Source organism: Canis lupus, chromosome 20 (genome assembly GCF_011100685.1).
Source record: "Canis lupus familiaris isolate Mischka breed German Shepherd chromosome 20, alternate assembly UU_Cfam_GSD_1.0, whole genome shotgun sequence".
In the NCBI taxonomy this organism is placed as follows: Eukaryota; Metazoa; Chordata; class Mammalia; order Carnivora; family Canidae; genus Canis; species Canis lupus.
The window spans coordinates 39,791,140-39,816,047 of record NC_049241.1 but is presented as its reverse complement, the minus strand read 5'-3'; the positions used below and the strand labels follow the sequence as shown (position 1 = coordinate 39,816,047).

The following is a 24,908-nucleotide window of genomic DNA, read 5'->3' as shown; positions in this document are numbered from 1 at the left end:
CAGGCCTAGTCTGGAGGTTCTGACCTGGGGCCGAGCCAGCCCTCCTCCTGCCTGCCAGCTGTGAGCTCTGAGCCTCTTCTGTCCAGTCCCCAGGGCTGTGTCCTTTCAGGCCTCAGTCTTTCTGCCCAGGAAACAGGTTTGTGGGGAATGCAGCAGTCGGCCTGTCCTCGGAAGCAGTGTTTTCACAAATGTTAAAAATAGAGCTTACAGTTGGCCGTGGGGTGTGAAACGATGTGACCAGGGACCAGGCTGGCTAGTGCTGCTGCTTCTGCACCTTCCTGCCTTGGCCCTGGGCGAAGCCTGACTCAGCACCGCTCAGGCCCCCTGGGCTTCCTCTCCTTTCCTCAGATGCTGCCTTCAGCAAAGAACACCCAGATGCTACTCCTCACCACACACTATGGCCTAGGAAGGTGGCAGAGCTGGAGGGCCTGTGGCCTGCCTATGCGCACATGCATACACACATACTCGCTCAACACTGTCAACTTCATTAATCTCTGGCCTCAAGCAAACTGATTTCTTCCTCCACGATGGAGATGCTCATAGTAACCTCCAGAGCTGGTGGGGAGGTTTGAGCCAGGTTACACCTGGGAGGATTAAGAAGGCAGGGAGGGAGACCCTGAGACCCCCTGCCTGTCTGACCACCTCCGCCCTCCACCTCCTGCAGAAGTGGGGCATAATCCTCTTTTCCAGGGCTGGGAGCTTTGTGAAAACTGACTGAGAGATCCTCCTAAAGTGTCCTTGAGGAAGGATGCAGAGCCAGTGGAAGGGTGTGGCCCATGAAGGAAGGCCCCCAAAAAGCAGTCCTGAGAGAGGAGAAAGTTTTTCCCCCCTGGGAAGCAAACACCCCTTATAAGAAGTGTGGCGCCTGTGTGGCTCAGTCTGTTAAGTGTGTCTGCCTTTGGCTCAGGTCATGATCCCAAGGTTCTGGGACCCAGTCCCACGTCCTTTGGGCTCCCTGCTCAATGGAGACTGCTAGCCTGCTTCTCTCTCTCCCCTGCCTTTCCCCCCTCACTCGTGCTCTCTCTCTCTCTCTCTCTCTCTCAAAATTAATAAAATCTTAAAAAATAAAAAAGAACCATGACTAATATTGATCAGGTTCTTCCTATGAGCTGGGCATTCCTGAGTGCTAGTTACCAGCCTTGTAATTTGATGAGCTGGGCACTATTATCCCTATTTTATAAATGAGGAAACCAAGGCACAAAGAAGAGAGAATTCACAGAGATCTCAGTTAAATGAGTAGTAGAGCCAGAATCTGAAGCCAGGCCACCAGGCTCTGGACCCGCACTTCAGAAATCCATGGACCCTCCTGGAAGGGAGCCAACATGCCTCCCTTCTGAGTGCTATAGCCCCAAGCACCCACCTGAGCTATGTCCCACTTGAACCTTCTCCTCCTCCCAATAGCTTAGCAGGTGCTCAAGCCTGGAAGGGGCATTTCCCCTGTCAGCACTTCTAAGCCAGTGCACTCCCGAGAGCCTGGCAGCACTGAATAGGGACCAGCTACACACCCTGCCAAACCAGGCTGAGTCCTTTGTACTCAGAATTCTTGGATGGCCAAAGCCGACTATACTTCATCCAGGTAAGGGCAGGGGCAGCAGGGCAGCCAGAGAAGCTCCTAGGTTAGACCCCTCTGCCCAGCCCCCAGGGTTTGGGCAGGGACATTGCCACTGTACCCCTCCCCCCTACATGTTTTTAAACAGTCTCTCACCACGAAGAAGGGCATCCAATTCTATTTCTGATTCTGGAAAGTGAGGAGGGCCAACATGTTGCCATGGCAAACTGGAGAGCCCCTCCCTGAGGCTGAGCCCATTCCCCAGGCTGAGGGCTCTTTGGGATGGAGAGGCCAAGAAAGAACTGGAAGAAGCCCAGTCTGAGGGCAGGGCTATAGAAGTCTTCTCTATGAGGGCAGTCCGGACATCACCTTCTCTCACAGCTCACTTGGGCCCCCTCTGAGCAGGCTTTGGGGAAAGGCCCCAGCCCCTGTGGAGAGGGTCAGGCTTCAGGAGATGGAGTCGGGGCTCTCTGAGAAACCATTCTTCCTTGTGGATCAGGGTGGGGCCCTCCCACTTAGGATGCCTTGAGTGTGGTGGGAAGGAAGTGCATCAAGGGGAGAGGGAAGGTTCTGGGACTAGCCAAATCTCCCAGACTTGATTTTCCAATGCACCCGTATCTTTGGCACTTAGTGTTCTTGAAACAGCTCTGTCAAATTCTTGGCCCTGAACTTTTCTGGTCTACCTGTCTCCCCCTCCTTGTGCCCAGGAAGACTCTGGATATCTCCAAAAATCTAGGAACAGAAGGAGTCTTAAAGGGCTCCCAGTACAGGCAACCACTTGGTAATGGAGTGAAAAGCAAGGCCTGTTTCCCCAGAGGTTTCTGCCCACTGTCCAGGAGCTCATACACCAGCCCTCCTGCCCCAGAGGGTACAGCTGGGTGGCATTTAGCTTTGTGAAGGGAGGGCATTCCGGCTAGTAGCGCAACCCAGGTAAATATGGGCTTCTGAAAAGACCTACAAGGATGTTGTGATCCAACCTTCTTGGGGTATTAATTAATATTATTAATGGGTATTAAACCGAAGCACTCTTGGTCTTCAGGCTCCACAGACTGCTCCACAGTGCTCTGTGTTTCCTTCTCCTGACCCTCCTCCCCGGGGAGGGGGAGAATCCAAGTGACCTGTGAGCACTAACTTCCTGCTTCCCTGCCGCCTTTCCTGGCCAGGGTGCACCCGTTCTGAGAGGCAGTTGACTCCCCTTCCTCTCTAGTCTCCCTCCCTGACTCCCGAAGGAAGACAACCAGGGTGCAGAGAGAACTCCAGCCCTAGGGGAGCCCCTGATGGGATGAGGGGTGATAATCTACTCCTAATCTGGAATGTGGAATGCAGATCCAACAGTGCCAGGAGGATGTGGCTTTTGAGCTCTAAGGAATAGGAAATTTAAATAACAGATGTTTAAACAACCTTCCCTGCAAGCCGTGGTGCAGTGACCCCTCTGCTGTGATGTGTTACAGCTTAAAAATAGCCCACAATGAACTGCTCTGAGCTCCAATTGACTCAAGCTTACGTAACTCTGCGTGAAAGATGGCCAGCCGCATCAGCCCGGAGGGAGGGCAGTGGCAGAGACACCCTGACGGCTTCAGGGCTGAGGCAAGCTCCTCACAGTCCCTGGAAGCAGCCCCCCAGTCAGGAGCCAGCATAGGTGGGGCAGAGGAAATGCTGTCAGAAACATGCACCATTTCATGACTATTGAGAAGAGACCTCCAACCACATCTGCAGAGGGGAGGTGAGATCTGCCCTCCTGCAGGGGACTTGAAGAACCCAGGCCCAGGGGAGAGTGGGGACAACTTTGAGAACAGATGGCTGGGTCAGAACCTGTGGGCAAGGGCGACCGGGGCTGCCCAAAGGATTCTTTTCCCCCTTTGGAAGTGGCTTCCCAGCTTGGAAGAACATGCCAGCAGGACTGATGCCTGGTTGAAGCTGTCCTGACCATGGGGTCCGGTCCGGGAGTGAAGCCAACTCCTTTGGGGCCCCTCTTGGTCTCTATGGTCCAGGCTGCACAGGTGGGGCTAGTGACATAAGAAAGTGAGCACTGGCTTCCAAGCTGATTGAAGATCCTATGATCCTGTGATCTTGGCTGCCAGTTGCTTTGAGTCCCCTGCCTCTCCTGATATGTTCCCAGATTCCGGGTGCCCAGTCCAAGACTGACCACAAGCGTGCGGCGACTAAACCAATGTGAGACGGAACAAATAGAGAAGGGAAGGATGCCCCTGGCAGTGGGGCCACGGGTGTTCCCTCTGCATCTACTCTTCCTGAGCCCCAAGGATTAGGCAACTTCCCTCAGCTCCTACCACCTGATTTCAAAATAGAAACCACCATGGGCCTCACCTCTGAGCTTCCACTGAGCAGCAGGGGGACAGGTATGGGCCAAATACCAGGACTTCCTGTCACCCCCTGCCCCCCCCCCCGCCCCCAGCAAGGGCAGGTTGTCAGGGCCACAAGTGCTTCTGCTTCCCTGACAAGGCCAAGGCTGCCCAATGGGTGGAGTAGAAATTGCAGGGGAATGAGTAGCAATGGTAGGGCACAATCCCAGAATGGTCCTGGGATTCTCAGCGACAAGAGGAGTATGATCTGGGCAGTGTGACCATCCCTGCCAGGCTCAGCATGAGTATCTTGGAACCAGGGACAGAAGATGCTCAGAATGTCGAAGGAATAGAGAACAAGATGCAGGGGAAGAGGCTGTGGGAAGGCTCAGGAGCAGAGCTACCCTCCCTTCTAGGTCCTGGAGCAGTCCATCTGGGATGGACTGATGTGTTACGGGGTTCAGGAGAAACAGTTATTTCTAAGGGTATCTGAGGATATCAGTGTGAGGTGGCTGGGATCCAGGTGCCACACCTATGGACTGAGATGAGTCAGGCAAGCTCTGCCAATTGCTGGGCATTTCCTGCTTATCTTTGGGCCAAGGACTCCCACCAGGGGAGGACCAAGTGTGAAGGCCATGGCTCCAGGTCGCCATCCTTAAACGTGAAGAACCCAGCCCATTCAGGAAGCTACCACAGCCAGATGTGAATGTCACAGCTGTCCAGGCTCTTCTGACATCTACACTCATTGGGTTAGAAACCCTGGCTGGAACAAACCCCAGAAGAGTGGCAGGAGAAAATGAGGCTCAGCCAGCCCCTCTGTACCAGATGGAGAATGCTGGAGCCCTTCCTGGAGTCATCCCTGCTCCTCTGGGCTGGTGTAGCTCCACCTCTGGGCTGGTTGGATCCTCGTGATGGCAGAGCAGAGGCTCTGAGGGAAGAGATGCTCAGTACCTGGTGTTTTCACAGAGGGGGGTTTTCCAGCCCAGCATGGAGTAAAAGGTGTTCTTCACTAGGGCCTGGTGGATGGGGCTCAGTGCTCAGCTACTGATTTCTGGGGCTGCTTCTCCCCAGGCAGAGGCAAAAAGTGTGAGATGCAGCCTGGGCCTCTCTGAGCCTCAGTCACTCCCAGCAGCACCCATGTCCCCTGCCTCATTCTGGCACTGAGTGTCCAGCTCTCTCCTACAGGTAAAGGGAGTTAATTTGTGATGTAGCGCCATAGGTGGACCTGTGGCCTAATGGGCTACACTGAGGAAGTGACCAGTAAGGCCAGTGTCCCAGAAGTTCTCAAAGTTTGGAATGGGGCAATATCTAGAGCCCTTGGGTATGACCCCAGAGGGCCTTGGGATCCTTGGGAAAATTCTCTGAAAGGCTGGGGTTGAGACATAAGGAGCACCTCAGACCAGACTCAGGGTCCCCCATCAAAGCAGGTCGGTCTACCTATGTGTGCTCTCCAGGTGCCAGACAACAGTGACACCAATGGGCAGTCAGGAGGCTGTGAGTCATCTGCAGCTTCCCTGGCCCCAGCTCCCATCCTGGCCTGCCTCCAACCTTTACTAGTACTTGCTTGCCCCCAGCCCCACAGCACTACAACAGAAGGAGATGAGGCAGGGGAGCTGGTAGCTGTCATCCATAGCTCATGGTAGAAGACTGGACTCCCAAAGCCCCAGGAGAAGCCTCTGCTCACCCCATCAGAAACTAGTGGCAGGCCTAGGCCCACCATGGCCACCAGCAATCTTCTCCTTGCACTGGCCACCACCATGCCTGAGATACTACTCAGGCCTCCCCCAGGGAAAGGCAGCTCAGCCTTCACTGGAAGGAAACCTTCTAGTTCCTCCAGCCCATCTGGGGGCCTAGAACTAACCTACCCTTCCTCATCTCCCTTGTGGCCCTGTCAGCAATTTGAAGTCTTAAATCCAGTTCCTGACATTCCAGCTGGACTTGTGACTATTCAGATGGCTCTGAGGATGAAACTCAGAGCTTGGGGGCTGCAGCTTTGGGAGGAGGAGGTGCAGCTGTGCTATGATCCAGAGTCCCAAGCACCTGCTTAACTGCGGCCCCTCTCTGGAAAACTCTGGATTTGAAGGCCCTTGACTCAGAAACATGTCCAAAGCCTGATATGCTGGCTGCACAGAAAAGCTGACACCCTCTAAGCTGTCCTCTATCTCCCTTCTCTGAGAACCCTCTCCTGCTAAGCTCCCCTCTCAAGTACAGACCCCCCTGTTTTATGAGCAGATAAGCTATGGTCCATGAACTCCAGAGGCTCAGTGGGGAAAGAGCCTCAGTCCAGCTTCAGAGAGGTTCCTGGGCCTTCTCCTCACTCCCTATCCAGGGTGGGGAGTTCTGGGCAGCCTTCAGATCCTCAGGATGAGGTCACGGCAGGAGGACTACAAGGTGGAGTGATGGAGACAGTCCTTTCTAACTAGTATGGGGACTACAGCTCAGGGGGTACTCTAGGCTATTCCACCCATCTCTCTTCCAGCCTCAGCAGCGACACAACTGACTCCCCCCTACACACACACACACACACACACACACACACACGCACACCAGGGGTCTCCAGCTGAGTGTGCAAGGCTACAAAACTGCCTCTATGCCTAAGTGGGGCTCAGAGGTACAGTAGTAAATAGGCAGAGTCCATCTCTACCTCTCCAGATCATAGATCCCTGATCTTCAGAACCCTGTACTTGAGCAGAAGATCCCCCTTTTAAGTTTACCCACATGTCCTTAGGGTCCTTAGGCTCCCCATGGCAGGGCCTCCTTTGGTCTGAGGGGACAGAGTAAGCAGCAGTAGGTAGAAAACAGCTGGGCAGCTCCAGTCCCAAGGAAACCCCACTATTTACCAGAGAGCTCTTGCTCCAAACCCAGGAGTCCATGTGTAACAGGGCAAGGAGCTGGGAACTCACAGGAGAGGGAGGTTGTTCCCCTTAGGGTGAGCTGGGGTCTCCCAGACTGGAGGGATGGAAGCCACAGGGGTCCTGAAAAAGAGAGAGGAACCACCACGATGCAGGCCCCAGACCCAGTCACTGGCATCCCAGCTGCCCCCTTTAGGATCCAGGGTGTGGGGGAGGAGCAATATGGAGGAAACTGCCCTCACTCCCCAGTGGAGTCTGCCCATCTAGTGGCTATTGTGCAGTGGCCTTGACGGGTATAAATAGCCTGGGCAGTCCAACATCTTGGAGCTGGTGCCTTGAAAGTGTGGAGCTGAGGCCTTGCTGCTGGCTCATCTCTCTCAAGGCAGCAAGGGGAATTCTGGCAGGATTTGGTAAGGGCATGGTTGAGGGGGGAGCTGGTCTCCATGCCCTGCAGTGTGAGAGGGAGCTGCAGGTGGAGCAGGGATCCCTGGGAACAGGTTAGAGAGAGCCAGATGCAGGCTGGGTGATGGGAGAAGCCATTCTGGCTCTGCACGCCTGGGTACTCAACCCACCCTTCTTGGTTCCATCAAGAAGTCCCCAGGACCCTGTAACCTGGATCAGGGCCTCACCCTAACCCTCCTATTCTCTAGAGCCTTTGTGCTAACCCTACAAAGCCTCAGAGTCTTTGTATGTGCTGCTCACTTTGCCCAAAACTCTCTTCCCCCCTCTGCTTCTGGCACAGTTCCCACCTGATGGGGACTTAGCAGAAATGTCACCTCCTAGGGAGGCTTCCCTCACCTTTATTCTCTCTCTAAAGCTGCCCTCCATTCCCTCACAGCAGCCTTTCTTTCATAGCATTGACCACGATTTGCACTTGAATATTCGGGTGTTCATTTACTATTTCAAGGGCCAGTGCTGGTCACTGCTGAGTCTCCTGTGCCCAGCAGGTCAGGCACACACCAGGTACCTCATAAATACTCATCACATTGAGGATCACCCCACTGTTCCCTCTGTGGAGTGAGGGGCCATGGGGCCCTGCTCCCTCCTGTCGCCCCAGAAAGTTCAGGGGGAGGGACAGGACAGAGGCCAGCCTGGGCTGCCCTGGGGCCTAGCCTGGCCCAGAGGCAGTTTGGGATTAACTCCCTGGCTGCTAGACAGTCCAATCCCTGGAGGCCTGCCCACAGCTGAGGTCACGTGGGCTGTGATGGCTCTGAGAAAGGCCGGAGTCGACCCGTGTTCCTGTGCACAGGTGTGGTCTGCAACTGCTCTGGGGGCTTGTTTGCCTCCTCCGAGGCACCAGCGCCCAGGTTTACATAGGCTGCCGGCAGCTGCACATAGTGGTCCCCAAGCAGCCTGGCCGCCACGTGCTCTACTTCCTCCACCAGTGCCGTGAAGGTGGGTCTCACCGCGGGGTCCACAGCCCAGCAGCGTTGCATCACCATATACCTGTGAGAAGAGGTGAATGTCGGAGGCTGGGAGCACCCCCCAGTCAGAGATTCTAGGCTGCCCACCTGCTGTTAATCCTGTGGCAGGCCATGCAGGGACAAGGACAGGTGACAGGGCCTAGAGCAGAGTGTTGCCCAGTCAGGGACAGCTCTTCTCAGCATTGCGACTGCTATCCCAGTCCTGCCTCCCCACCCTGGCAGAGGTCCGATTGCCCCAAAGGTTGAGCTTGAACTCCTGTACCCTGTGACCTGAATGATGGACCTTGGGCAAGTTCTTTAAGTTCTCTGTGTCTCTGGATTCTCCCCTGATCACAGAGCTGTTGGGCAGACAGTGGAAGGATGCCTGGGAAGCACTTAGCTTAGGGCACACCTCCCGAGCTATCACAGATATATTCTGTCTTTTAGGAAGGAAGCCTGTGTTGGGTGAAATGGGGATTAAAAGTCCCTAGACACAGACATAGGAGATGGTGCAAGTGGCCGTGTGATTCCCAAGCAGTGCTTCTCTGGGTTTGGCTGCCTCTTTATCTTGGAAATGCCATCCCAGCCTTAAATGATACTAAGTGCCCTACACAAAATTATCTCCCAATTGTCAGACTCTCTAAGGATGGTACTGTCATCATCCCAACTTTACAGATGAGGAAACTAAGGCCTCAAGAGGAGAAAAGATTTGGCCTGGTCTAATGGATGCTGTGGTGGTCTACCCAGATCTCCCTTAATTCCCCAGTGGCTGCTGCCAGCTCTTGCCTGAAGCCTTCTTAGGAAGTGTCTCGGCAAAAAATAGCTGCCTTCCCCAAGCTCTCACTGTGACCAGTGACTTATTAATGTCTAGTACAAGGACCTGGCCCCTTGATCTAAATTTTGCAAAATTCCAAAGAGCTGGGGCACCTGGGTGGCTCAGTGGTTGAGCATCTGTCTTTGTCTCAGGTCATGATCCGGGGCCCTGGGATTGAGCCCTGCCTCAGGCTCCCTATGGGGAGCCTGCTTCTCCCTCTGCCTATGTCTCTGCCTGTCTCTCTGTGTCTCTCATGAATAAATAAACTAAATCTTAAAAAACAAACAAACCCTGAGGAGCCATTCCAGATCAAGTAGCCCCTATGGGATGGGCTACAGCCTCTGCTGCCTCTCCACAGCAGCCCAGCTTCTCCCCTAGCCCACTCCTGCTACCCTGGCCCCCAATCTACCAATAAACCCCCTGTACATATATCCCCAGCTCCAAGTCTCTGTCAGGGAACCTGACCCAGGGGCAGATGGGCAGTAAAGATGATTTCCCTTACTTCAAAGCAGATGTACTAGTGAAACGAATAATAAAGATTAAACCCAAGGCAGGCAAGGCTGGAGGTTACTCATACTCTTTTGGAGCACAGCCTGAGACAGAAGTCATCAACTACCTTTACCTGTGACCTGGTTCTTCCTGTTCTAACCACAAAGACCTGGGCTCAGCTGAGGCACACGTACTGCTGCTGAAGCTGAACCCTCACACAGGCCCACTGGGCAGGCATGGTGAACATAGCTGCCACCATGCCTTAGGAACAGGGAATCTGAAACTATATTCAGTAGGGAAAAATGTTGATCTGGAGATGTGGTGGGGGCTAGTGTGGGAGCTAATGGAACCTTTCCTTGAGGTTAAGTGAATGGAAAAGATGGAAAACAGGCCCCCTTGGCGGGGGTGGGGTGAGAGGAGTGCTGAGAAATCAAATCACTGGCCTCAACCCAGACTCTGAGTGGGGAGTACTGTTACCATGGCAACCATGATATCCTCCCAGCACTCAGCCCCAAATGGGGGTGGAACCAGTCCATAGACCAGGAAACTGAGGCCCAGAGAGGGTCTCTTTCCAGGTCAACTAGAGGACTGGTCAGAGGGCCAGGCAAGAGCTCTGTCTCCTGCTCCTTCCTTGTCTCTGGGGCCCAGGCTCCCTCCCACCACCACCTCCACATACTCACAGAGAATTGGGACAATATTCAGGCTGGGGCAGGCGCCGACCCTGGGCCAGGAATTGAATGAGGTCAAAAGGGTCAATGTGGGGATATGGTGGGGCACCCCGTGTCAGCAGCTCCCATAGCAACACACCAAACGACCACTGTGGGAAGAGAAGAGGAGATTCAACTTTTACCTCAAATTTGGGGGCAGGAGGGCTCCCCAAGGTCCTCTAGCTGGAAATCTATCAGAGCCCCTTCCTCAATACCTCACATTTTCCCTCAGTCTCTTCTCACCATTGGGACCCTGTGTGGAGTTGGGCCGGGGCAGGCCTTGTATCATCTGCAAGGAGCCAATGAGCTCACAGCCCCCTCTTGCCCTGGCAAGAGGAGTCCATTTCAGACCTGCTCCAGAGGCAGGCAAATGGGCTGTGGATGCCACTCAGTTTGGGGATTCCCTGGACTCAGATCATCAGCTAGAGCTGAATGGGCAAAGCCAAGTGCTCTCCTGGGACACCAGGCCATGTGGCCTCTGGGGCAGGTGGGGCCTCACCACGTCAGACTTGGTGGTGAATCTGTAGGTCTGCAGGCTCTCCAGTGCCATCCATTTGACAGGGAGGCGAGCGTGGCGGTGCTGTCGAACACTGTAGTATTCCTTGTCCAGGATATCACGAGCCAGGCCAAAGTCAGCCACCTTAACTGTGAATGATTCGTCCAGCCTGGGGGGGCGGGGAAGGAATCACACTCAGGACTGGCCCCCACCAGGCCATGAACCCATTAGTTCCAGATGTCATAGGGCTTCAGAGCCACAATCTGGCCAGACAGGGAATCTGAGGGCCAGAAAAGTGAGGACATGCCCAGGATGGCACAACAAGGGCCAGAGTGTGGGCCCTGCCCTGAGGTGTCCTTATGCAGTAGCACACCCTGGTGCCCTGCCCCCTTGCTTCACCACAAATGCTCTGGCCCCTCACATGCAGTTCCGAGCAGCCAGGTCCCTGTGCACAAACTTCTGCTCTGCCAAGTACTCCATGCCACGGGCTACCTGAAGGCCGAAGCTGATGAGGTCCTTCACCGTGGGATTCTGGGGGCCACAGGGGGCTTGGTAAGCAAGGGCATAGCAATGCATCCCCAACTGTTGCCCAAGTCTCCTGATGTCCCCCCACCCCACCCTGCCCCAGAGCCACCTGAGCACCGACCCGCTGGGGTGAGCGGATGAACCGAAGCAGGTCTCCATGGCGCATATAGGGCAGCAGCACACGGGGCAGGCCTTCAGGTGGCAGCACGATACCGATGAGAGCCAGTACGTTTGGGTGGTGCAGACCACGCATGAGCAACCCCTCGCGCAGGAAGGCCTCTGCCTCCTGCACCTCTGTAATGCCTGCAGAATGGGTTGAGTCAGGCTCAGACCAGGGAGACCCTCTGCAAGGCTCAGATGGGGAAATAAAGGAGAAAGTTCTCCTGCTTGAGGTCACTCAGCAAGGCTGTAGCACAGCACAGACGGGGAACCTCCTGGCCTCTTCCCCACTTACGACTCAGTGACTTTACAGCACAGTGGATTCGATTCTGGTCCTCGTCTATGTATTCTCCATGATAGACAACTCCAAAGTGGCCTGGTGAAGGGGAAATGGTAAGGGACCCCCAATGCCCAGGGTGCACGCCACACCCTCTCACTGGCAAGCAAACCCCAGAGCACCACCTGGCCAATCTGATATTAAAAACAAACATCAGCCACCTGGTGATAGAGCCTGCACCCTCCCATGCCCACTTAATCTGTAGCAGAGTCCACTGAAGACAGATGAATTCCTATTCCACAGATGAGCAAATGGAGGCTCAGAGAGGTTATGTGGTATTCCCAAGATCACAAAGGTTGGTGAGAAGGCCAGAGCAGAGTCCTGCCCAAATGTCCCTTGAGCCCACGCCATCTCAGAACTCCATCTGTGCCCCAGTTCCACCTGCCTTGGCCCCCACACCTTTGCCAATGACTCGGTCACTGTGGGTGACCACCTGCTCGTGGGGGATCAGCACATCCTTGACCTCGGCCAGGAGTGCAGAGTCCAAGTCCCCAAGCTGGATGGACGCTGTCCGCAGCAGTGGGACACAGGACCCATCCCCACTGTCTGAGGAGGACGCTTTGTGGCCCCAAGTAGTAGAATCCAGACCATCCAGATCATGCAGACCATCGGCGGCGGCAGGGGTGGCTATGGAAGAGAGGGAGTGAGGGGTCTATGGAGCAGAGTGTGTGGCTCCAGCTTTCAGCACTTCCCCCGCCTTACCTTGGCCACTTCTGTAGTCAGAGCCTGAGCAGAGCACAGGCAAGGGCACAGCTCCAGTCGTCTGGCCCAAGGATGCCAGGTCATTTGAGTTTAGAGAGAGGACTGTGGAAAGACAGCCCTTGATGGTCAGCCTCTCCAAGCTCCTAGAGGTGTGGGCAGACCTCCAAGGCCAGGGCAGAAGGAAGATATAGGGACTTGGAGATGTCATGGTTTGGGGGTATAGGCTGAGTTTGGGGGTATAGGTGATGAGAGCTCACCTAGCTGTCTCCTCCGCCGGTAGTTGAAGATCAGCACAGTGGCCAGCACAGCTACAAGCACGAGCAGGGCCAGCAGGACACCAAGGAGTAGCCTCTGTGGGACCCGCTCTCGGCTTGGCCGTACCACCCTCCCCAGGATGTGACATTTATCATCCACACAGACCTGGGGGCAGGTAGCAACTCAGGCCCAGCCTGCAAGCCCTGGCCCATGTCTCCCATGGAGAGCCAGCTGAGCTGCCTACCTGCAGTGGTAGTGGTTCCTTGTCAAGTTCCAGGGAGGGGGGCAGAGGGCAGATGACCACGTCCCCCCGGAGTTCATGCTGGCAGACCTTACCATCCACGGTCACATTCATGTCTATACAATCAGCCACAGCACCCAGCCCAATATACTGCAGAGACAGTCATAAGGACTGGCCAGTGCCCACATCTCCTCTGGGCAAGGCTTCAGCCCTAACCCTCCACTGTCCCTACCCTCCATCCCCCATACTTACCTCAAACTTAATGGCATGCTCCTCAGGCTTCAGCGGGGCTAGGTCAGTGCTGGGTGGATGGGGTGGGGGCAGGAAGCGAAAACCAGGCAGTGTGAAGCCAGCAGCTCCATCCCCCCAGGCACTCAGGTTCCCTATCACCCACCTCTGGGGGCTTCGGACCACATAATCAGGCAGGCGGCACTGGTGCTGCTCCGGGGACAGCCCCTTACACTGCCAGGGCCCATGTAGAGTGGTTAGCCAGGCATTCCACCTATAGCCACCTCCTCACCCCTCCCCTCCTCAGCCCTGCATGGGGTCGAACTGGAACTCAGGGGACTGATCCAGTCTTTCCCCCCGCCCCGCTAATGCCCACTTGGCAGCTGCCAGTGCCAGCTCACCCTGTTTTCCACTACCCTAAGTCCATCATGGAATGACAGCACTAGGTGCCATGCTGAAGTCAGATGCTGGCCATGGATGGTGACATGGGAGCCACTGTGGAGGAGAGCAGTGTGGTGGGCTTAGGGTGCTCTCTCAAGCTGGTTCCCTCATTCCTAGGAGACCAGAGTGGACAAGGAGGCGGCACTTACATATAGCCACAGTTGGGGCTGATGCCCAGCACAATGGGGTCTTCCCGGTAGTGAAAGTTCCAGGAGCCAGGCACCACAGCACCCCCTACCTGCAGGTGGATGGGAACGATGGCCGTAGCAGCCCCAGGGGGCGTGGTACATAAAAGCTGCTGCTCGCTGACCCTGCAGACCAGAGTGGGAGGTGGAGAGGGGGATTGGGCTCAGGATCACCCTCCGTGTGATGGCCAGATCTATCTTTTCCAAGGGTCTGCCAATCCCTCCCAGTTCCTCTGTTGGTTATCTCCCCAATCTGCCCATACTCAATGGGTCTGTTTGAAGATAGAGCCATTAAGTCTTCCAAGAAGGCAGGGCAGGAATAGGTTCCCCAGGGCCTTGGTTGGAGCTAATAAACTCTGTGATGGGCTCTCTCACCATCCCTAAACCAGCTCTGGGCTGCCCACCAGGGCGGGCAACAGATCCTTCTTCCTGGACCCACTCCCTATACTGACCATGTGCCAGCTCTCCTCTCTCTGCCCTGGCAGGATCCAACTCCCACCTGGAGAGGGTCCTGTAGTCTCCCATCCCCTTGCCTGTTGTCACTTACTGTTTCAGTGGGCACTCAGTCCCATTGACCAGCACAGTCTGACTGGTGCCTAAGGACAGGCCCTTGCCTTCAAGGGTGAGGCGGGTACCCCCTGCCCGTGGGCCAAAGTGGGGTTTTACTGCTGTCAGCACCGGCTCCTAAGAGGGTATGGAGGTGGCTTAGGTTGGCATAAGAGGCCTTCCACTCTAAGTCTTTCCCCACCCATATTGCCCAGTTGACCAAGGGCACAGACAAGGCAAGGTAGCCTCACCATGAAAGAGAAGCCTTGCAGCATGGAGGTGCCATCTACCCGGAAGTGCTTGCCTGGAGGCACGTTGGTCACAGTGAGGCTGACATTGGCGGGCCCTGCTGGCTGCTTTCCCGAGGGCTGTAGCTCACACTCAAGCTCCTCTACAAAGTCTTTCTGGGGCACTGGGCTAGAATACCAGGGGAAGCCAAGGTCAGCCAGGGGTCACACAGGCTTGGCTACCTGCCCACCACATATCACAGGTCTCCTCTGAGCCTAAAATGGCATCTCTTCACTCATCCCTTCCTCCAGGGTAGGCAGGATCTGGTGAGGCAGGGCCTACTAGCCTTGCCCAGTTTCATGACTCAACAGATAGGTAAGGCATATGCAGGCTCAGGAAGGGACAGAGAGGGCTGCCCGGGGGGGCTCAGCCGTTTAGCGCCGCCTTCAGCCCAGGATGTGATCCTGGAGACCTGAGATTGAGTCCCACATCAGGCTCCCTGCATGGAACCTGCTTCTCCCTCTGCCTCTCTCTCTCTCTCTCATGAATAAATAAATAAAATATTTAAAAAAAAAAGGAAGGGACAGAGATGTCTCCTCAAACATCAAGCAGTCAAACATCAAGCAGCCAGAGCCACTTCAGCTCGCCTCATATCTCCTTGTCCCCAGGGAGGAGAAGACAGGGTCTCACAGGGCAAGGGCTGTTTGGTCATCCCTGTCAAGGATAGGAAGGGCAGAGACTAGGTTATACCTGAGGTTTGAACTGTCCTTGGGCAGCAGTCGGCAGGGACTTTGGCCCACGGTGACATGATGTGTGCCCTCATGCACCAGATCAGCAGGACGCAGGTGGAAGTTGGAGCCACACAGGGTCAACCTTGTGCTGCCCCTTAGGGGTCCACTCTGAGGGTAGAACTGAAGAGGGGAAGAGAACCTGAGTCCCTGTGTGGGTCAGGGCTCTCAGCTTTTCCCAGAGTTTTCTGCTGTGCCCCTTGCCTGCCCTCCCTCTAGTCTCCTAGATCACTGGCTAGTCCTCGCTCGGGCACTTTTCTGCCTCCAAGTCTTTCCATGTGCCATCCTCTCTGCCAAGAATACCTTTCTTGTTGATACTGAGAACATTCCAGGCCTAAGGATCATGGTCAAAACGTGCTGACCCCGCACCTGGGTAGTTCAGTTGGTTAAGCATCGGACTTTTGATTTCAGCTCAGGTCAGGATCTCAGGTTGTAAGATGGAACCCCATGTTGGGCTCCACCCTTAGCGGGGAATCTCTTTAAGATTCTTTCCCTCTGTCCCTCCCCCACTCATTTTCTCTCTCAAATAAATGTCTTAAAAAAAAGAAAGAAACAAAAAGAAATAGTATTAAAAAAAAAAAGAAGAAGAAGAAGAATACCTGCTGACCCCACCCCAGGCCCAGCTTGTCCCACCCTTACCTGTGTCCTGCCAAGCAAGTGTTACCTCAGTAAGCTTAGGTGGGCAATGATCCTGTTGCCAGGAGCCAGGACACTCTTTCTGCCGGCCACACATGCCCCCACACCAGCCACAGCCCATGAAACGCTGTGCCCGCAGACAACTCCCACAGGTGAGGAAGTGGTGGCAGCCAGGGCCCTGGATAGGTACCTGGAAGACCTTGCAGTGGCAGACAGGTGGTTCAGGGGTGGTTGGAGAGGGAACTAGGCCCCACAGACACCCTGGTTATTGTCGATCAGGGTGGTGAGACCTGTGTATCAGTGCTTCCCAGGATTGGATGGAGGGGCTAGGCTCCCACAGCCCTGGCCCCAGGCCTGACCCCAGTCCCACCTTACCTGATCCCCGGAAGCAAAGAACAGGTGGTCTCCAAGGCGACTAACATCTCGTTGTGTGGGCTGCCCATTGTTGCCCAGTGAGAAGTTGGACACAAACAGCAAGTAGTTGAGAGATCTGACCAGCTCCACCTGGGACAGGTTAGTGTGAGCAAAATGGAAATGGGGATGGAGACCCAGGGACAAGGAGACATGGAGACAGGAGTCCTACCTGCAGGATGCGCCCATCAGCTGTGCCCATGTGGGCCACTGTGACATTGTTGAGGCGTGTCACGTGCAGGGCAGTGACTTGCACTGGTCCTAACAATCCATTGAAGAGGTCCACACGTGATAGGCTGCCAGTGACCAGTAGAGGGAAGTGACGGCAGCTGGTGTTGAGGCTGGGGGCCTCCAGGCCAGGCTGGGGAGGATCAGGGAAGGAGTCAGGGCTCATCACCACACACTGGCCCCTGGGACTTCTGTCAGTGACCACAGAAGCCCAAACCCCCATCCCTTACCTGGCTTAGCTAGGCCCCAGATCTGCCACTTGCCCTCTTCCACCTACGGGTCTCTCAGAGGCAATAAGGCCAAGAAGGAAGGTCCAGGCTGGAAGACTGCCTTCCATGCCTTGCTCTGACCCGCCATGTCCATTCTGATAATGACTTAGACTCTCAGAGACCCAACCCCATTCTGTCCTCACAACTGCCCTGTAAAGTGGGTGCTCTCACCATCCCTGTTTTGCAGTTAAGGAAATGGGCTCAGAGAGCATTTTGTCACTTGTCCAAGGCCTTATAGCCTCTCAGGAGAGGAGCCAAGTAAGAAATCTGAGCTCTTGACCAGAGTCTTCTTGTGCTCTCTGCCGGTTATGCCCTGAACTTCAGCAAACCCTGTGCCCCTTTGGGGCTTCCGTTTCCTCTCTAGCATAAAGTAAACTCCAAAGTTAATTGGCCAGCATGGGACTGGTAACAGGTCCTTCTTCCTGAGACTCCAAAGATTTTTCTCCACATCCCCACCCCCGCCCTCGCCACCTGCTACCTGTATCCCCTTCAGGGAACAAAAGAGAAAAACCAAGGCCTGAAGGCTAGACCCCCTGGATTTAAGGGGGACTTAAGGGGAAGACACCGCTCCCCTGATCTTAACAGGAAGGTGTTTGGCGGGTGCACTCAAAGCCCCAAGACAGGACTATGGAAGCTTCTGGGGAATCAGATCAGGATAAGAATGCAAAGTATTGGGAAAAAAAAAAAAAAAAAAAAAAAAGAATGCAAAGTATTGGAACTGAGTGCAAAGCACAGGCAGGGCTCAGTAGCTCTTGCTGCTTGGGACCTTCCCTTGCTAGTCCTGAGGTTCCCATCAAACCAAGTATGCTTAACTTAGTGCTTGGACCTCAGTGCTGATCAGGAGCCCTGGGGTGCAGAGCTGAGCCCAGAAGCTCCACACACTCTGGGGCTGTAGCCTGTGTGGGTGGGAACTGGGACTTTGGCCTCACTTGAGGCAGGAAAAGGGGCCTGGCCTTAGCCAGAAGCCAGCCAGGTGTTTTCAGCATGACTCAGGGGCAGGTGAGGCTGAGGGGTGGAAAAGAGGCCCTACCCCAGTTGGGGCCACACCCCTGTACGCTGGCCCCTGGATTCCAGGGCCTTAGCTCTGGGTTTCCAGGCTTGCTATGAGCCTATTGCTCCTGAAAACCTGACTCTAGAGTCCAGTGCTCCACAGAGGAGGGTGACTGCTCCAAACTTAAACTCTACCTGGACCCACGGAAGGCAGGTGCCAGATCAGAGCCCCACAGGCTACCTGAGGACAGCCACAATCAGCACACAGTGGGTGTTGCCCTGGAGGCTCCGTGCCCAGTCATCAAACAGCGCACAGGCTGGTTCACTCACCTCCCAGGGGCCTGGCCAGCTTGGGGGTCATTTTGAGATTAGTCCTCCCAAAACCTGGCACTGCCAACTCACACAGGATGTCTTCTGACCTACCGACCACTAGCCAAGTCAGGGAGAGATTCTGACTCTCTAGGGGGAGAGGAGGGTAGACACAGACGAGGTCTTTCCACCCCTAAGGTCTCCTCAACCCAGAGGGACTCAGCTGAAGGAGAGAGGCTGGAGATCCCCTACTCTTCACTGTGTATAAGTTCTTCTACCTCTGAGGCATCAATAAGAGCTAGAAAGAAGTCAGTGGAGAATATCCCAGAAGGGCCAGGGCCATAGGGCAACCACAGACTCTGAGAGCAGAGACTGTGAGTCAGCTCACTGAAAGACCACTCATCTAATGCTGTTCACCCCATGGCCTTGGTTTAATCTCTTATAAACTATGGTAGGACTGTTAGGCTCTAAAGGGTCAGTTTTGGTTTTGTGCTCAGCATTTTAAAGAATGTCCTATTTGTCTCTGCTCCAGCTCCTTGACACCATGGATGGAGAGAACCTGGGTAGGGTCTGCTAGAAAGAGCCCCCAGTTCAGCATGGGCTGGGAGACCTCCTGCTTGGGGTGAGAGGGGGAATTGGAGCAGGGCCTCAAAGATAGTAGAAGAAAGTCTGAGACTCCTTTGTGGTGAACCAATTCCAACCATCCCCTCCTAAGCCTTTACTCATCCCCAGATGTTTATAGTTGCTTGCACAAGACTGGAGTGAGCCTCCTGGAGTTTATTAGTGCCAAGCCACCTTCCCATCATGTCCTAGGTCCTCCCCCAGTCACCCCATAGAGAACAATCAAGAACAGTGAAGGGTGTCAGTGAAGCCCAAGCCATGCAGGCTCTCTGACAAGCCCCCAAACTTCCAAGACCCAGGAGGCTCCCTGAATTAGGGTGGGGGAGTAGGGGAATCTTTGACAACTCCCGCACCCCCCTCTTTAGAAAGCAGAGCAAAACAAGTGCATTCAAAGGTAAAATGAAACTGTGTTGGTGAACAGCTGCATCTGTGTGAAACTGTTAGCATCTGCCTGTGTGAGGGGGTATTTCTCTGTGTATGTCCCCAAGGCTATGTGGTGGGCAGGCAGGAGGAGATCCCACCCTTCTATCTGGAGTTTGGCAGTGTGCCTGCCAGAGACAGTGGTGATGCAATCTGGTTCTCACACAATCTGGGAAACTACCTAAAAAAAACAGAGGCGGTGGTACCTGAGAGGGTGAAAGAACGAAATGGAGAAGCAACAGGGGCTAGCCTGGCTGGGAGGTGAGCCTCCCAGGTAGCCTGTGCTTGGCTGATTCCCTCACCCCTGTGCCACTCCACCCCGCTGCCCCCAGGACTAAGGAACTGCGTCGAGGTTCCTTCTTCTCCCCTCCTCCTCTCATCCCAGACCCTCTCACTGGATTCAGCCACCTGCTCACAGGTGAGGGTCCCTTCTTTCTGCTCACCGGGTTGGGGCAAAAACTAGGCAACTGGAAGAAGTCGAGGCCTCGCCGCAGGCCGGAGGAGACAGGAGGCTCACAACAGCGTTCCACACCCTGCTCAATGAGAGTGTCCACGAGGTCGAGGGGAAAGGCACAGACGACAGAATTGGGATTCACACCGGGGCTGCTGTCTCTCCTAGTCGCGAAGACTCCGAATAGCACTTCCTGGCCCTGGGGGATGCTCAGCTCCTTGGCCAACTGGCTGCCCACGGGCGCCGTGTGGGCCGCTCTCAGCACTGGGTAGGACTGTCCTCCCTGGGGCGCTGCGCGGCGCCGGCGTTTGGGCTCCAAACGGCAGTCGAGGATCAGCTCCCGGTAGTCGCCCAGCTCGGGCTCGGCAGCGCTGAGCCGTGCCAGGCGCGTGTGCAAGGCGCCCGGGGCAGCTGTCACGCTGGGCCGCTGCACGGTCAGGAAGTAGACGAAGGCTCCGGCGCGGAAAGTGTACACGTACTCGATGGAGTAGGAAGTGAGGTACTCGGGCAGCACCGACAGCGCCGCAAAGCCGGGTGCGAATCCGGAGGCATCGGCCTTGAGGCGCCGGATGGACACCGAGCGGGGGCTGAAGCTCGCGGCCACCGTCGCGTCCAGCGAGGATGCCGTGTAGAAGTAGGAGGCATGGCCCTGCTCCACCACGGTCACCAGGGTGCCCAGGGGGCTGGCCACACAGTCAGGGCACTCGTCGGGTCGGTTGTGGTGGGCGGAGAAGAGGCAGAGCGGAGGTGCCAGGCGCAAGGCAGCGCCTCCCGGCTCAAGTTCGTGCAGGAAGCAGCGGCCGTGCAGGCTAGAGCCGCAGCTGACCAGCGCGGGAAGCGCCGGCTCCAGCACCAGCACCCGTGCATCTGTGTCTCCCTGTGGGCTGTGGGGGCCCGGGCCACAGGCCGCACATGTCTGGCAGCCGGAGTCCCCAACAGGGCCCGTGACCAGGCTCTCTACTGGCTGCAGGCCAGGCCCCAGCACAAACAGGCGATTGCGTATAGCTACGAACACTGCACTCCCGTCCTCGCCGCCCTCGTAGGTCGTTACGGCCTGTACCGGACCTCCGGCAGAGAAGCTCGGCACCTGGTACTCCACGTCAAAATTGCGCAAGGCGGCATAGGGGGTGCGTGGGCACCGCCAGGACCCTCTGGCCAGCAGCGACGGCGGCGGCAACAGCAGCAGCAGCAACAGCAACAGTGAAGGCTGGGAAGGCGGCGGGAGAAGCTCCATCTAGGCCCCGCTGAGGCCCCGCTGGGGCCCCGTTCGGGCCTGGCTGGGAGCAGACTCGAGGTCTAGACTGGGATCCTCATCCAGAGCCGCCGCTTCTGAGAGCCCTCGGGCAGCTGAGCCTCGCCCGGGGCTACCGTGATGCCCAACGTCCTCCCCCCTCGAGTCTGAGCACCCGGCACCAGGTGAACACTCACACCCCGCCAGGGAAGAGGGAGGCCACCTCACCTGCTGCCCCAGCTGCAGCTCCAAGCCGGAGCTTAGAGCCAAGGCTGCTGAGGGCGCGGGGCGGGGCTGGCGGGGCCACGGCGTGGGGGTGGAGCTGTGGGTGGGGCCTGTCTACCACCCAACTCTCCAGGCCCCGGCAGGCCTGTCACCTACACCTCTTGGGCACGTTTTTCTCAATGGCATGTGGGTGAATGTGCGTGGAGTGGCCTGGAAAGAGGCAAGGAGGCCTGAGCCGTCCCTTCCTGCCCTCCATGACCAATTAGGCTGAAACTAAGAAGGATCAGGGATCCCTGGGTGGCACAGCGGTTTAGCGCCTGCCTTTGGCCCAGGGCGCGATCCTGGAGACCCGGGATCGAATCCCACGACAGTCTCCCGGTGCATGGAGCCTGCTTCTCCCTCTGCCTGTGTCTCTGCCTCTCTCTCTCTCACTCTCTCTGTGTGACTATCATAAATAAATTTTAAAAAAATTAAAAAAAAAAAAAAAAAAAGAAGGATCAGGGGCCGCCTCAGCACCGGTGAGGGTTTGAAGACCACTTGGCTTACTTCATCCCTTGTCATCAGTATCTAGCAACATACTCAGACGCTGGTTCCCAAACAAGGCCTAGAGGCCCCTGAGAGGCCAAGAATGTGTGGAAGACCAGAGGGGAGACATGGGGGGCCCCCCAAGAGTACTACTCTGTGGGAAGGGGCCATCCTTCCATGGGCCTGCCCTGGGATGTCAGTGACAGGATGGTGTCAGAGGAAGGTACATTGCACCCTGCCTGCCCAAGGTAGGGATTGTGAGTTGGGGCCTATTCTGCTGGCTGGACATTAGAGTCAAGAGTGGTAGGTTATGTGGAGGCCTGACCTCAACTCTGGTACTTCCACTGCTGCCTCAGTAGATAGAAGTTGCAGGATAGGGGATAACAAAACACAGTGCTGGCCTTCTTTGCTGCTCATATGGGAGAAACATGGGCTTTGACAGGGGCCCTCTAACCTGCTCTATAAGCTATGCTGGGCATCGGTCCCTCTGTCTCTGAAACGAGGATGTAGTTCTAACTAGGTGGCTGTCCAGAGTTCTCCAGTGTGTGAGGTGTATGGGATTGGAGGAAGGAGAGGCCACCTTGCCTCTTACACCTGGACTTCAGCAGCTGCTCCTTGATAACTAGTTCTCCCTGATACTAGAGAGGGGCTGGGAGACATCGTCAGCCTGACAGCCCCCTCAACTAAGTGGGCCTGGACCCTGGAGGGAGGGGAAGCTTCATAAGGTGGCCCTATGCTGGGGTCCAAGAGACCTGTGAACTGTGGGTCCTAGGGTTTTGGAAGGTAAGAAGGTTGGGGGAGAGAGGAGCTTTCAGCCCAGCAGGATTCATTCAGCCTGACTTTTAGAGCTGTATCTCCTGTAAGACCATACTCCTTGTTCTTCCTTCCAGGAGCACCATTTTTCCTTTCCTCCTCTTAAAGCTTAGATAGCACTTCCTCCAGGAAGCCCTCCTGATCCTGTAAATGCCAGAGCCATTTCGTGGGTCCCACAGATCCTATGCTATACCCCTCTCCCGGCCAGTTGACCCTGGATACCTGACTCCCCCCTTCCCCCATTCCTAGTGCTGGACTCCCTTCTCCCCTCGAGGCTGGAGCTCAGTGAGTACCTGGTGGAGAGAGGAAACAGGAGTGGGGAGCCACACCCAGTGCTGGGAGGATTCCAAGCCTCAGGCAACATAAAAGGCACTCCCTTCTCTAACCAGAATTGGCCCGGAAATGAATAAATACCCACAAAAAAATCATGGCACAGTTCCTGTGTTCCACAGTCAACTTGTCTAAAGATAGTCATGCAGGGCACTTGGTGGCTCAGTGATTGAGCGATTGATTCGGCTCAGATCGTGATCCCAGGGTCCTGGGATCAAGTCCCGCATCGGGCTCTCCATGGGGAGCCTGCTTCTCCCTCTACCTATGTCTCTGCTTCTCTCTGTGCGTCTCTCATGAATAAACACAATCTTAAAAAAAAAAAGAGAGAGAGAGACATGCAGGGAAAAACTGAAATGAAATATTCTTTGCTGGCATTGAGACATAGTTTCTTGGACCCCCATCTTGCCTCAGGACATTTCAAGAGACTTCTGTGGGTTGGGAGGAGACTTCAGGGCCCTCTTTGATCACCCTATCCCACCCTTTGTGAGTTGGGGTATAGCAGTCAACAGTTGATTCTTTGCTGCCATCGTGTGGCCAAGATGTTGGCTGCCCCCAGGCCAGTGTCCCTTCCTGGGCAGCCCTGGTCCTTGATAGAAGCATCCACAGGAGTGCCCCTTCCTCCTTCCCCAACTGTTCGCTCTGCAGGAGGGGGCAGGTAAACCATCTGGAGGAAGTCTGCTAATGGGGCCTTGCAGTGCTAAGTATAAGTGCTCTCCCAAGCTGAACTCATAAGCCTTGGCCCATATTTGGCTTAAGATCTGCCCAACTGCCCTGGCATCTGTCACCTCAAAGGAGTGCCCTCTTTTCCCATTGTGAGCTCTCACACCCTTCTAAACACTACTTCAAAGAACTAGTGCTGGCCTTTATCTCCAACCCAAAGAGATCATCTGAGTATTAGCAGGGGATCTCTCTAACCACAGTATGACCATATCATTCTGTAGCTTTAAAACATTCAATAGCTCCCTACTGCCAGACTTTTACCTGGAGTTTGAGAACCCCACACTTCAGGTGCTTCCTGCCCTAGGTACATGCACTCATCTAATTGTGACCACCCCTTTCCACACCCACTCAGAATAGGTGCTAAACTACAGAGAAGCTGAGAGCCCTACAAGGATGACAGCAGCCAAAAGGGGCACTTAGGGGTTGACCACTTACCAGAAGCATGCCAATAGCAGTCATGGTGTCACCCTGGTCCCAGGGGCAGTGACTTGGTGCACTGGCCAGGATCAAGGGGAGAAACAGAAGTAGGAACAGGCAGAAAAGAGACCCAGGGCACATATGCAGGGTGAGCAGCACCACCAAGCCTGTGACTGTTTCCCAAGAACTTTGGGGTCTGGGAAGATGGCTCATGGCCAAACCCATTCTAATGTGATCCAGGATGCAGCCAAGGGCAGGGACTATGCTGCCATTTCCTGGGATAGCAATTGAACCATTCCAGTGTACCCTTGGTCCATGTTACCCACACAAATATTTTTCCGAACATGAATTGGTTTTAGAGGCAGAGTACCTTAGCCCATCTTTTTAGAGATTGCAAGAGGGTGATTTACTCTACTGTCTGAAGACCATATTCAGTGGACACTTTTCTCCCATAAGCATTTCCTAGTCTTTTGCTCCCCTAGCCCATGATATGGTTAAATTGTGGCAGAACTGGGAAAGCACCCCTACCCCCCCAGCAGCAAGGTAGAAGCTTTCTGCACTCTGTCTTGGGCTCTGCCCAAAGAAGGTCTTGGGACAGAGTGAATGTGGCTGGGCCTTCACTGCTGAGCCTCCAGGAATGTCCACAGTGACTCCCATAGGCTGGGGCATGCCAGAGTATAGGGTGGTTAAAGAGGGCCCAGTGTGCCTATGTCATCTGCCCTTCCTAGGCAGGGTTTTCCCCTGTCCCAGAGGTCAGCTGAGTTTTCTTGCAGGCCCTCCAGCTCACTCCTGGGGCCACTCTGGGGAAGTATAGATGCTGAGGTGGATAGCCCTTCAATCTGGGACAATTTCCCGAGTGGCTTAAACTCTAGAGACTGAACTCTAAATTTGTCTGTGCTGAACACTAGACCACCTCACCAAGGGCTCCCACCTACCTATACCAAGGCTCAGACTCTCCTTAGTTGACTGTATCTTACTCAGCTCAGCTACTGCTGAAATACAGCAGCCCATTAAACAAAGCCACAGCTACCAGGGTGTATGATTCCTAGGAATGAGAGGGGAGGCAC

At 55.2% G+C, this 24,908-nt stretch overlaps 1 protein-coding gene across 3 annotated transcripts; it reads right to left on the bottom strand.

Annotated features, from left to right (window-relative positions):
* Positions 1 to 1,712: 1,712 nt before the first annotated feature.
* On the bottom strand, positions 1,713 to 21,122 carry MST1R (macrophage stimulating 1 receptor). Of its 3 annotated transcripts, XM_038566401.1 has the most exons (21): positions 19,573 to 21,122; positions 16,465 to 16,653; positions 16,257 to 16,385; positions 15,910 to 16,080; positions 15,208 to 15,368; positions 14,481 to 14,646; positions 14,231 to 14,367; positions 13,648 to 13,809; positions 13,459 to 13,552; positions 13,082 to 13,291; positions 12,833 to 12,979; positions 12,591 to 12,753; positions 12,334 to 12,435; positions 12,031 to 12,258; positions 11,590 to 11,670; positions 11,245 to 11,438; positions 11,032 to 11,141; positions 10,614 to 10,779; positions 10,088 to 10,224; positions 6,753 to 6,824; positions 1,713 to 1,977 (listed from the first exon to the last, which is right to left on the bottom strand). In XM_038566401.1, the coding sequence occupies exons 1-21, from the start codon at positions 20,812 to 20,814 to the stop codon at positions 1,932 to 1,934; spliced, it is 4,107 nt and encodes a 1,368-aa protein (XP_038422329.1). In that variant the 5' UTR covers positions 20,815 to 21,122; the 3' UTR covers positions 1,713 to 1,931. The 3 variants fall into 3 exon arrangements, with proteins under 3 accessions (XP_038422329.1, XP_038422326.1, XP_038422328.1); XM_038566398.1 differs by lacking the exons at positions 1,713 to 1,977; positions 6,753 to 6,824 and adding an exon at positions 7,569 to 8,147 and having other exon boundaries at positions 19,573 to 21,116; XM_038566400.1 differs by lacking the exons at positions 1,713 to 1,977; positions 6,753 to 6,824 and adding an exon at positions 7,569 to 8,147 and having other exon boundaries at positions 11,257 to 11,438; positions 19,573 to 21,115.
* Between the last annotated feature and the right edge of the window lie 3,786 nt (positions 21,123 to 24,908).